Below are 12,977 nucleotides of genomic sequence, written 5' to 3'. Positions count from 1 at the left end.
GAATGAAAGGAAGCGCGGAGAGGAGAGGCGGGGTAGCCATTTATCTCCATGGTTACCGTCCCCACTTAAAGGGGCAGATCGACCCTTTTTGTTGTGGTAGTTTAAGGCCCCATGGAGATAAAAAAGAAGGTTTTTTAGGAGGGTGGGGAGAATCCAACAACAACCCACTTATCTGTTCTTAAAACATGATAACGGAAAGGGGAAATGGGAGTTGAAAGGATTATTGGCTCATGCAGGATTTTTTCCCAAGCGCCTAGCACTTTGGACATTAAACTTTTTTTTTCATTTTTTTAATTCAAAATTATAACAAGACATATTATCCAAAAACATATCATCCTTATTCCCCCCTTTTTTTCCTCCTTCCCCCCTCCCACACAGAACCCCACCCCCACCCACCCCAACTTCCCTCAGTTCCAGTCTTTGGTTTCTCTAATGCTGTTTTCTGCATGTTACAAAGTTGTATAGATCCTCAAACTGTTTAGCTGATTATTATCAATTAAAAATTGTGAATGTTTATTCAAAACCTGCCAAGGAGTCCAGTTCGCTGGACATTAAACATTTTAATAAACTCAGTGGGAAGGCCTGCTAAGACCCCTGGCACAGGAGGCTAAGGGAGAATGCATAGAGCCTGCCCAGATCCCTTTAATGTTGTTATTCTTCCTTCAAGGAGCTCAAGGTGGCATGCGTTGTTCTTCCCCCTTACTAATTTTATCCTTTCAACAACCCTGTGACTTTCGGTAGGCAGCGTCTAACCTACCACACACAAGGCTGTTGCATGGATAAAATAGGATACTTCATAAATGTCCTGCATTCCTTGGGGGAAGGTTAGGATAAAATGTAATCAATAAGCAGCTGTATGGCAAGCAGGCAGGGATTAAAACAGCAGAATAAAAGAGGCATGTGGCAAACAGTGTTTACTCTGGTGTGAACTTTCATGGAGTAGGGTCAACTTCATAAAATACATGAAATGCTATCTTTAGTTGGCAGATTGTACAGACAGATACATTTTTATTTTGTGTCTTTGCTTAAAACCTATTTATGTATTTTGTTACATGTGGATTCTACGTTTTTTCTGTCATAGCACACATGCCTGAGAATTAGTCAAAAATCTTATTTGTGACTTTTAGTTTGTTCCAAAAAAGTTATTACACCACTGTTATTTCGGGGGTTTTCCCCCTTTATAGGTAGCTAACCAACACAGCTACCTGTGAATATGTTACAATTTAATGACATGACATAACTAATGTCCAGTACAACAAACCAAACCTACTTAAAAGGTAAAGGTAAAGGTACCCCTGCCCGTACGGGCCAGTCTTGACAGACTCTGGGGTTGTGCGCCCATCTCACTTAAGAGGCCAGGGGCCAGCGCTGTCCGGAGACACTTCCGGGTCATGTGGCCAGCGTGACATCGCTGCTCTGGCGAGCCAGAGCCGCACACGGAAACGCCGTTTACCTTCCCGCTGGTAAGCGGTCCCTATTTATCTACTTGCACCCGGAGGTGCTTTCGAACTGCTAGGTTGGCAGGCGCTGGGACTGAGCAGCGGGAGCGCACCCCGCCGCAGGGATTCGAACCGCCGACCTTTCGATCGGCAAGTCCTAGGCGCTGAGGCTTTAACCCACAGCGCCACCTCCAAGCAACCATCACACACCTCATTGCAGTCTAAATTCCCAGAGATTTCAGTGGGAATTGAGTTAAATCATGACGAACTTGTTTGACAAATTTCAGTGGGACCCAAGTTCAGCTAATTCGTTTGGAACCGACCTTATTTATTTATTAAATGTAAAATGTTATAATCACTTTAAAGGTCACCAATGTCTCAGCTGCAGGCACATTTGTGCCCATAGGGTACCCCCACCAGCTGAAAATAGGTTTGAAGGAAGCATTCTATCATAGCCAATGTACTGTACTTTAATTTTGTTTTAAACTGCCACACACACACACACAGCCTACAGTGGTGCCCCTTGCTCGCTCTATTGAAACATCTGCCATTGTTTAAAATCAACACTCTTGTTCTCAGTATCTTTCCATCCCTGCTTTACTCAAATGTAAAAGTGTCATTTCCCTCTCAGTGTCCTTCTACTCCCACTTTACTAAACTTTTACCATTGTTTATGACAACCACTTCCCCCCCCCCCACAGGGTTACTCCTCACTGTACACAAACTTCTCCCTCTGAAACCATGATCCTGTATCTATGAGGGGAAGCTGACAACCTAGTTCCTTTGTCAATATAATGGCTTTGGCTGACTAAGTACTATGATTTAGCACAGGCAAAAAGAGGCTGCTTTGTGCCATAGAAGCAAATAGGTGAGCTTTCTTGTGAATCCCCTCACCTAGCTGCTACTAGACGAACAATAGTCAAGAGTGATTTGTGTTAGTTGGAAGCTGAAGACTGATACATACCTTGCTCTGTTGTGGGTCTAAAGCAGTGACTAGACGAGGAGCAAGGTATTTTGGAGTACTAATGCTGTGAGCCCCTCCATATTATGCTCAGGTTGTATATATGTGCAAATAAAGCCACATATTCTAAAGACACCAGTGTCCAGTGACCTTCATTCTCAAGAGTCCAAACCCTGGAAAAGTGCTTGGAACCCCTGGAGTAACTCACTGCTGAAGAGATTGGGGTGATAACAGCATATTGGTTTATCTTTAGTAACATAACTTCATCTAAACAAGGTGTGGGGAGCCTTTTGCCCTCCATCGGTTGCTGGATTACAACTTATGTGAGGGCCAGTTAAACATGGCCAAGGGGGATGGCAATTGTAGTTGCAGCAACACCTGGATAAACAAATGTTCCCCACAAACATACTGGAACAGTAAGACTGTAAGCAGCGCAGGTGAAATGCCATGTTATGCAAGAGCAGCAACCTGTGGCGTTTCTACAGAAAGCTCAGGCACATGCAACGGGTGTGAGGAACCTTTGCCCCCCCCCCGATGTTGCTGAACTACAACTCCTATCGTCCTTGGCCATGGGCCATGCCTGCTGGCACTGATGGGACTTGTAGTTGATCAGCACCTGGAGGGTCAAAGGTGATCCACACCTGGTTCAGCTTTTAAACTGAGCACCTATTTCCTTCCTGGGGTCTTTGGGAAGGAAGGGCAGGATGTAATTTTAAATAATAATAACTGTATAATAATAGAGCAATAAAATTATTTCTGGGCTGTTGTTGTTTAGTCGTGTCTGACTCTTCGTGACCCCATGGACCAGAGCACGCCAGGCACTTCTGTCTTCCACTGCCTCCCGCAGTTTGGTCAAACTCATGCTGGTAGCTTCGAGAACACTGTCCAACCATCTCATCCTCTGTCGCCCCCCTTCTCCTTGTGCCCTCCATCTTTCCCAACATCAGGGAGTCTTCTCTTCTCATGAGGTGGCCAAAGCCTTAGCTTCACAATCTGTCCTTCCAGTGAGCACTCAGGGCTGATTTCCTTCAGAATGGAGAGGTTTGATCTTCTTGCAGTCCATGGGACTCTTAAGAATCTCCTCCAACACCATAATTCAAAAGCATCAATTCTTCGGTGATCAGCCGCCTTTATGGTCCAGCTCTCACTTCCATACATCACTACTGGGAAAATGTCTGGGTAGATTTGCCTAAACAAACAAACAAACATTAGCAAACTTTTATCCTACATAAACCTTGAAGGAAGGCGGCTCTGCTCCTGCAAGGGTTAAGCTACTTCTCCCCTTGACCTCTTTCCCTGAAAGGGTTACAGAGGAGCTCCTCCTCCCTCTAAAGTACACAAACCTTGTTCCCAGCAGGCTTTGCGAAGTTTGGCTTTCCCCCAATCAAACAAAGAAGGCTGGAGCTTTTCGAACAGCTGCTGCAGCCTCGTCAGCAGCCCCGGGACTGTGCAAAGTTGGGGAGAAGGGCGGCGTAAGTTTGGAGCGTTGCTGCTGCTTAGTCCAGGCTGTGCAGAACCGAAGCACTCGGGGTTAGAGAGGTGCAAAAAGAGCATTTGAGTTGGCGGAGCGGCGTTTCTCCTCTTAGCAGCGCGATCCTTTATGAAGCATCCGGAACAGTTTTGAACAGAAGGAGACTATGAAGATTGCAACTTTACACCAATTTAGAGAATGAGATCCGCGTGGGAGTAGCATATGGTTAAGCGTGCAAAGGATAGCTTTGCACACCTGGCTGGCATGGAGATCGCCTCTTCGGTCAAGATTTGGTGAAGGGCTCTTTGTGAAGGGCAGGTTTGTCTCATTGCTTTCGTCGTTTGTTATTAAATTGTGCAGAAATCGCGGCTAGGTTTTTGTTGTTGTTGTTGTTGTTGTTTTGTCCATCACCAAACAAACTAAAAGGAACCCCCGGGTAATACCTTTTGGTATCAATGCTAATGTTAGCAATAAACATCTATAAAGGAGCGAGGAAGTTTCCCCCGAATTAATCAAAACCTTTTAGGCTATAATTCTCTTGTCTGCTTACCTGATGTAAGCCCCATTGAACTCGATGGGGTTTACTTTTGACTGGGCATGCATAAGATTGTGCAGTTAACTCTTCTTAGTTTACAATCCCAAGTAATAAAAGAGAGCTCTCTTGGAAAGATTCAAACTTGAATGTTGGGGTATAAATAGAAACAGAAATAACACAATTTTTCACCTGGCTGGAAAATAAAGCACACACACATTCAGTCTTATGTAACTTGCATGCCAGCTGCAGTAGAAAAGGGAATACGTACATTTGTTTTTGTTGGCATCTGTCTGTCCCAAAAGACAATGGAGGTACCTCCTGGGGTGAAGCCAAACCACTGCACTAGGCGCAAGCCTGGGCAGTGTGCTAATGTAATTCTAGGTACCATATGTCTATTCAGAAATATCTCCCTCTGAGTTAAATGGGACCTTCTTCCAGGTTAGACATGTTTAAGGATTGCAGCCTAAAATCCTAACAATCTCTTCCTGCCCACTCATTATTGATTTTGCTTCACATTCGGCTTGGTGAGAAGCTCTGATGAACTCAAAATATTTTGTGCACCTCATTGTGACCTTTTAATTAGGCTTGATTATTAAAATATAAGAAGACATACAGATCATAGTTTCTTCAACAGATTTTTCTTAGCTTTCAAGGTAAATAATGCAGCAGAACCTGTAATCCCTGATGATTATGTATCCTCGGGCAAGAAGCCAGTTTAGGAGAAATAGGATTGTGTTATACTCCTAACAAATGACAGCTTCAGGGATTCTAAGTGTACCTTCTTATATGTTGTATAACTCTTTAATAAGTGTTGCCTAACAGTAAAATCTTCTGTTTTCTTAGTGTAGTATCTTAACTGCTGTGTTTAACAAGCCAACCCACTGCAGTTAGTAAAGGAATATTATGTCTCCTGGTAACATTCCACTTAGCTAGGCAACAGTTTGAACATTATAAGGGCTTTAGCTGCTTGTTCATCCTAATCTAGGGTGTAAAGGAAAATAGAAAAAAAGCTGCCATTAATAATACATTTAAACATCAATACAGTCATCTTAGTTTGTACATATAGATCAATATGTGCCATCCAGATGCCCTAATATGTCTTCAAATGAAGTTGGTGTTCATAGAAAGTGCACTCAAATGTTGCAAGGACTTTAAGGTCATCAGACCACTGCACAGTAGATGGTGCATTTTTATTGTTCCAGGCTTTTAGTGACCATTAGGACATGTAAAATCTATTATTGTTGTTCTGCCATTAAGCAGCATACAATAGAAATATAATTTAAAAGTACATGAACATCTGCAAATTTCTAGGATTTTGCCAGTGCAAAATTGATAAGAATAACATCTTTGGACCAAAAAGAAAATATCACTGGACATGCCCACAGGGTTAGGGTTTTAACTACTATCAAAAATTGATAGTCTACTTTCCCTGGGCTGGAGACATTTATTACATTTGGATAATGAAACATATCTATTGTTAGTGCTTATTACAGGAGAAAATGGTATTGGCCTTTATAGATTTTAGTCTATCTAAAATAACACAGTAACCAGTTCCTTGGCCCAGGTGGAAGCTTCCAGGCAGCTGTGAACCCCTAGACTTCTCTCTCAACCCTTAAACCTTCATTGTAAAGAGAAAACTGCTGTACCTCCTCTAAATTGTATGTCAAAGAGCTCAGATTGTATTTTGCTTTCTTTCCTTGGGATAACCAGCATTGTCTTTAGGTTAAAGCTTCTCTGAAAGGTTGTAATGATGTGTAATTAGGTGGACTCTGATCCTGTGGAAATACTCCCACTGTCATGAATCTGTTCAAAAGAGATCCTTGCAACATCACAATTCACTTCTAGGGCAAATAACCCATGAATTCTGTACAATGTGTACTGTTTGAAATGTGTCTGTACAGGCCTGGCTTTTGGCCTACAAAAGTGCATCGTTGCTGTGGCATCATCTGTAAAAAAAACCTTCTTTGGCTCGCTAGGTTGGTTGTGTGTGTGTGTTCCTTGAATTTCAAAACATTCTCTAACTTTGAAAGCTTGTTGTGGCAACATGAGTAACAATTCACACATTTCATTGAATGCCCTCCTAACAGGGCAGAAAACCATAGAAGCAAGGCTTTGTTTCTGAAGACTCTACGTAGACAAAATGCTCTAGAAATGGTGTGTAGGATGTTATTAAGCAATGAGGGAAATGTGGCCCTCCAGGCCTCTCTGTGTGGCCCCATATATCTTCCTCTGGCTATGCCTCTCACCAACCCTACTTTGTTCCTAGCTGTCTTGGAGTGTTTTGGGTTGTTGTTTTTTCCTGGCTGGAATGTGTCCATAATCTCTGATACTGCTTCTTGTTGGCTGGATGAAAAATAGAGGAGGGCTGGCTGTAGAAACTAGTCTACAATGCAAAGGTAAAATCTGCATCCATTGCTCTGCCCACTTCTGAAGCCCCTGCCCAGATGGGAATGAGGCCCTTAGTTTAAGAAATGTCCCGTCCCCGTCCCCCGAACTGGGGTGTCAAGATCTGGGGCAGAGCATGCCTCTGTTCCACTTGCTGGTCAACCTTCCTTGATTTTACTTTGCTGCCATCTGAGCCCTCAGGCCCTGCTACAGTAAACAATTCACAGTGCTTTTGATAAGTGCACAGCTGCTTATCCTGTAATATTGTCACTTGCTTTGCCTTTGGAATTTGTTTAAGTGCTGTGGGGCCGGCTAACAGTGTGGCCCTCCAGAGGCATTTATTTATTTAGCAGCATTTATATTCACTTAGTTTGCAATAAAATCCCTAAGTACTTTCCATAAAATGGTATAAAATAGCAACGAAAACAGCAGACATAATAAAATGACCAAATTATCGTTAAAATCAACAGATGTTAGAAACAAATGTACGCAATAAGACCAGTGTCATTGGGCTCCCAACTCCCAGCGGCTTCACCAGCGTGGCCAACAGCTGGGGATGATGGGAGTTGTGATCCAACACCACCTGGAAGGCCACAGGGTAGCTACCCTGGTTTGTGTGATCATAGGGGAAACCTGAAGTTAGGAAGCTACCTAATCCTCAGCCAGATGGTCCATCTAGGTGTTCAGAAGCAGCCGCCAGATAGAGCCCTATTCTCTCTTTCCCTCTCCCTCTCGTCTTGATGAGAACAATTTTATTCTATCCTTGTTTTTTTCTCTTCCAGCCCAAAGTTCTGCTTAAGAAACAGAAAACTGCAAGAAATCAGAGAGGGATTTTCCCAGGATGCCTTCTCTTCTTGTGTGGGCATTGAGTGGACAGGGTTAGACTGATGCTGTTAACTCCTGCCCAAGGGTTATTGGAGTCTTCCTTTGCTACAGAAAAAGGATATATATATATATTAACTCCCTGCCCATCTTCTAAAGGAGAGATATAAATCCAAAAATACACAAGTGTTTGTTCCATGGAAAAGACCATTGGCCAGCTCAGGAGCTGGTGATCGCTGTTGGATTTCAGAATGGATTTAACTTTTGCAGTGGCTTTCTATAGGACGGTGCAACAGTCTTTGTGACCATTTGACCTTGGAAGGAACACTGGTTGTTTCCCCAGTACCATTTTGCCTGTTTGACTTGCTAATCTAGCAGCGTCCACATCAAGGTCTCTGTTGGCTGTTAACGTACCCTACCTTGAAAACGGCGTATTCTTCTGGAATGTAGCCACTGTCCATTTGACTAAAGGAAGAGGCCAAAGTCCTTGGCCCCACCATGGGTCGCTTAGACGACCATGCCAAGAAACGGATTGTGGAGCTGCGCAAAGCCGGCTTGAGTTTCCGCAAGATCAAAAAGGTGCTGGAGCTGGACAACATCCGGGTCACCCCGCAAGCCATCTACCTGTTCCTGAAGCGCAAGAACGTTGAGCCCAGCCAGCCCCCACATGTCTCTTTTCTGCAACCTGATCTCGAGAATGGGAGCAGGAAGACTCTTGTGGACCAAACTGGCTGGGAGGACAACCAGCTCTGGAAGTTACTGCAGGAAAACGAGACTGAGCGCCATGGGCAGAGAGAGCCTGCTGGCTCTGTGGCAGGAATTGGCCCAAGCTATGAGATGCCGCCTTGTAACGGCCATTGTGATGGCGAGGAGCACATCAAAATAATTAGTGTGACTTCCTTGAGCAAGGATGGAGGGCTGTTTGGGAAGCAGAGTGCCTCCCATGAGGGCCTCTCCAGCGGATCTCAGCTGGGCCAGAATATGGGTAATACTTTGCACATCCTCTTTGTTCACATGTGCTGCTGGCTTCTGCTTGAGGCCTGTTTAAGAAAACTCCCACAACCTTTGCTCACAGCAACCACCCTCTGCAAGTGCAGGCTGTCAGGGGTCCACTTTCTATGGGTTTCTGGGCTGGAGGGTGAGTGACGGTTTAGTAGCACTTCTAAGGGGTAATAGCTTCTATTTTGGTTCTGAGTGCCGTGTGACCTATGAAGCCCTTAATGGCCAGGACTTAAGGCAGCAAACCCATGGGCCTTAAGGCACCAAACCCATGGGCCTAATTCGTCCTGGCACATGTCCCAATTTGGCCTATGAGACTGTTCCTCAGAAACTGCTCCCACTTGCCCCACACTTGTATGTGAACATTGGTGTGGGGCAGGTACAGACTTTGCTGTAAATTTCTTTGCAAGTGGGGCTTCCTGTCAGTGCCTATTGGCTAATCAGCACTGATGGAGAGTTCAAAGGCGATTGACAGCACTAAGGAACACATTAAAAATAAATGAATCAATTAACAATTATGGGAAGATGCATTCTTAATTGTCTGCATAGGTTTGGAGGAAGATAAAAGTTTTCAGGTGTTTAAAGGTTGAAACAGAAGGCAGCTGCCAATTCTCCATGGACAGAGTATTCCATCGCACTGGACTGACAATAACACTGAAGGCTCTGTTTCGTGTTGATGTCAAATGAGCCTCACCAACTTGGGAGACAGCCATCAACACACCTGCAGATGATCTCAGTGATCAATCTAAGGGTTCAGGCCATCCCTAAGGTACCCTGGACCTAAGTTGTTCAGGGCTTTGTAAATCAATACAAGGACCCTAATCCTGACTTGGCAGCAGATGAGCAGCCAATGCAGATGTTTAGCAATGGTATCACACGTTCCTGGCCATGTGTCCCCATCAGCACATCTGGAAGGCACCATATTGGTTTGCTACCCTGCTTTTCTCTGTTGGGATGACCCTGAGGCACTTCCACTTCTTTCTCTTCTTCACTTCCAGGTGACAACTGCCCAGGGCCAAAACCTTCTGTGTCGCCCAGCTGCTTGACTCCATTTGCACCTGCAGTTCCTCAGCATAATCTGAATGGCAAAGGGAAGGCCTTTCTGCCACCTGCCCGGAATCCCGCCTTGATTGTGAAGAGGAAGATCGTAGGCCGGGCCATGCATCTCCAGAAAAAGGTGGGAAGGGCACAGAGAGAGAGGGAGGGGGAGAGAGACAGAAATGACCACGATTGGAAGCCCAGAATAGAATCCCAAGTTAGCCCTATTATTCTTGAGGAGTTTCATGCAACCCCTAGAGCAGTAGAAAGGATGGGTCTGGTGTCCTTCAGTGGGGTATGAGAGCTGATTTTTTTCTCTTTGGATTCAGATAGTGCATGGGTAGACCAGTCTAAAAAGCCGGGGACACAAATTTTCATGGCCCTCTAGTGGCTATGGTGGCTCATTTACCAGAAATAATGTAGATAGCCGTGTTGGTCTGATGCAGTCGAAGTGTGCATTCACATGAAAGCTTATACCCAGAACAAACTAAGTTTGCTACTGAACAAATTTTTAATTTTTTATTTATTTATTCAGAAATAATGTATTTAGTGTTAACTTTGAAGTTGTATACTCGATTCTGACCAGACCAAGCCTCCTAGAGCAAAATATACACAGGGTGGATGCAGGATGGAGAGGAGTGCTGCATGAGTGCCAAACCTCTGCATTGTATCTAGCCATGTGTTACTCAGAGTAGACATATTAAAAGTGACTGGAGACGACCCTCTTGCCTTTTGCATGGCTGGGATGTAGTTCGCTCCCAGAACGGAATGTGGCCCTTGAACTGAATGAAAGGTTCCCATCTGCACTTTTTTCATATTCTGGAAGTACAGTTCTTAAGCTGAAACTGAGTCTTCTCCCTTGTCCGTTAGGCAAATGTACAGAATGGGCAGAATTCATCTGGTTCTACACCCAGTTTGCCCTTCATGGTGAGGGTGCAGCCAACTGGCCATCCTTCCAGGGGGACAACTCCTGTCCCGATGGCATCTTCCGGCTGCTCTGCAGACGTAAGTGATGCGGAGTTTGCGTGCTTTAATTGCGATACATGTCAGAAAGAGAAAAGGCTCCCAAGCAAAAGGTGGTTCATTGTTTTTTTGGGGGGTGGGAGTTGAAGGATTGTGTGCATTGAGGTGGTAAGAGAGTCTGTAAGAACTTCAGAACCCAGTTGGAGAAGAATTAGGGCAGGGGGCCACTGACCTTTTGGGGAATGCTTGGAATTTTGAGAAAGTGCCATGGGCATCAGTTACAAAATGGCTGCCCGTGAGGGCATGGGGTAATTGCCACATCATCTGAAAGGGAAGAGACAGAGACAAGGCCACAAAATGGTGTTGGCGTGCTCTCCCTCTCCCCTCGCAACAAGGGGGGGGGGGAGGCAGCTACATCAGCCACCACCATGCTCACTTGCAGAGAGAACCTCTTTGCACCTCTCCTCTGAACAGAGGGTAAGATGCCAACCCAGTGAAATATTGACATGTTTTAAGGGGGCATGTTCAAAGTAGGAGAAGCTGAGACGGTGCAAACAGGAATTGAGCAGGAAGAGCTAACAATCCCTGGTGTTTGGTGGATTTCAGAGGGGATATTTATGAAGACCTGCTGCAAATGCCAGAGGAGGCATCCTGGCACCTGTGATGTTTGTGACTCCTGAGCTAGAGTCTTTAATTGAAGAAGAGAATAACTATTTGGTGATCCTGCTGTGTTATGTACTGAAGTTCTCACCCTGGGCCAGCAGGGGGATACTGTAGATAGTTATGCAAATGAAGGATCGAAAGTGACGTTCAGTGATTGGATAGTTTTAGAAAGTTGTTACAGCAACGTGGTACTGGAGCTCTATATAAGCAGGCTGACTGATCCCTTCAGTTCAGTTCTGTCCTGGCCTGTGAATAAACAAGAGCTGTTTGAAGAATCGCTGTGTCGTCTGATATGTTCACCCACAACTTAACACGCCGTTTCTTCTTCTTTTTTGGATTCCCCCTCCCCTTTCTAGACTAAAGATGCCAGTACTCAGACTTGTACATTTAACCCCACCTACCCTCCAGTTCATCAGAATTCTCAGTGGGGAGCTCAGATGACTACCTCCTTGGTCCCTGCTGCCAACCCTCAGCCACTTGCAGAGAAACTGGACACAGTGCACACTGAGGTCCAGAAGCTTGCGCAGGCTGTGCATATGGTGCTGGAGCGCCAGTGCCGACTGGAACGCCAACAGGAGCAGCAGCAGCGCTTCCAACAGGAGCTTCTCATGACGCTGCAGCAGCTCAGCTCCACTGTTGGCCACGGGGCGGTCCCTGCCCATGCCCCCTGTACTCCTTACAACGTGGCTGACCCCTCGCCACCCTTGCCAAGCTTCAGCCAGTTCAAGATGGAGCTTATCTGACCAAGGACTATGGGGATGGCAGTGGAGGTAATGAGTGAGCTGTTTTATGTTATAAGTGTACTGTATTTTTCGCTCTATAGGACGTACCAGATGATAAGATGCACCTAAGACGCAAGAAAAAAAAATTCTGAATCCCAGAAGCCAGAACAGCAAGAGGGATCTGGCTTCTGGGATAGCCTCTTGCTGTTCTGGCTTCTGGGATAGCCATTGAAGCCTCTCCCGGGCAGCGGGATGAAGGCTCCCCCTGCCTGGAAGAGGCTGCACGCAGGTAAGCTGCCCTCTGTACCTTCCCCCATCTCCCGCAAGAACCGCACACTCTTTAAAGAGAGTGCGGTTCTTGGGGGCTTTTCTGGGAGGTGGGGGAAGGGACAGAGCCCCCCACTTCCCCCAAGAGCTCCCGCTGCCCTCCGGAGGCTTCACGGGCTGCCCCAGAAGCCAGAACAGCGAGACGGAGCGCTGGGGCAGCCCGTGAAGCCTCCGGAGGGCAGCACACACATTTTCCCTTACTTTTTAGGAGGGGAAAAGTGCGTCTTATAGAGCGAAAAATACGGTATGTCTTTCGCACCTGGCTCCGGCTGGTAGATGTGCAGGTTCTAGAAAAACACACACACTAAATCCTGCAAGTCAAACTCGTATGGCAGGGGCAGTTGCAAAGTAAATGGGGTTAGAACAGCCTTTGCATACCTGATGTCCTCCAGGTGTTTAGGACTACAGTCACAGCCAGCATAGGGCAGCATGCTGGCAAAGGCTGGGTGTGAGCTGCGTCCCAATTCTTTGTGGGATACCTTGCACAGGATTGGTTAGGGAGTACCTTGTCCCTTATGACCTGTATCAAGGCCCTGTGCAACCACGTTCAGAATAAAATTGTCTATTTACACACGTGTGCCTTGTTTTCATAATTTGTTCTTTTTTAAAATTACTGTTTTATAAACAATATAAACTTCACATTGCAGTAAGTT

At 45.5% G+C, this 12,977-nt stretch overlaps 1 protein-coding gene across 4 annotated transcripts; it reads left to right on the top strand.

Annotated features, from left to right (window-relative positions):
* Positions 1 to 3,781: 3,781 nt before the first annotated feature.
* Positions 3,782 to 12,897, top strand: LOC310831059 (uncharacterized protein). Of its 4 annotated transcripts, XM_083711145.1 has the most exons (6): positions 3,782 to 3,866; positions 3,914 to 4,188; positions 7,573 to 8,597; positions 9,610 to 9,788; positions 10,520 to 10,654; positions 11,632 to 12,897. In XM_083711145.1, exons 3-6 carry the CDS (start codon positions 8,111 to 8,113, stop codon positions 12,016 to 12,018), a joined length of 1,188 nt encoding a protein of 395 aa, XP_083567271.1. In that variant the 5' UTR covers positions 3,782 to 3,866; positions 3,914 to 4,188; positions 7,573 to 8,110; the 3' UTR covers positions 12,019 to 12,897. The 4 variants fall into 4 exon arrangements, with proteins under 4 accessions (XP_083567271.1, XP_083567270.1, XP_083567272.1 ...); XM_083711144.1 differs by lacking the exons at positions 3,782 to 3,866; positions 3,914 to 4,188 and adding an exon at positions 5,959 to 6,063; XM_083711146.1 differs by lacking the exons at positions 3,782 to 3,866; positions 3,914 to 4,188 and adding an exon at positions 6,401 to 6,559.
* The last annotated feature ends 80 nt before the right edge of the window (positions 12,898 to 12,977 follow it).

The sequence above is a fragment of the Podarcis gaigeae genome (genome assembly GCF_964106915.1).
Source record: "Podarcis gaigeae genome assembly, chromosome: 14".
Classification (NCBI taxonomy): Eukaryota; Metazoa; Chordata; class Lepidosauria; order Squamata; family Lacertidae; genus Podarcis; species Podarcis gaigeae.
This window is presented reverse-complemented; position numbering and strand designations above follow the sequence as displayed.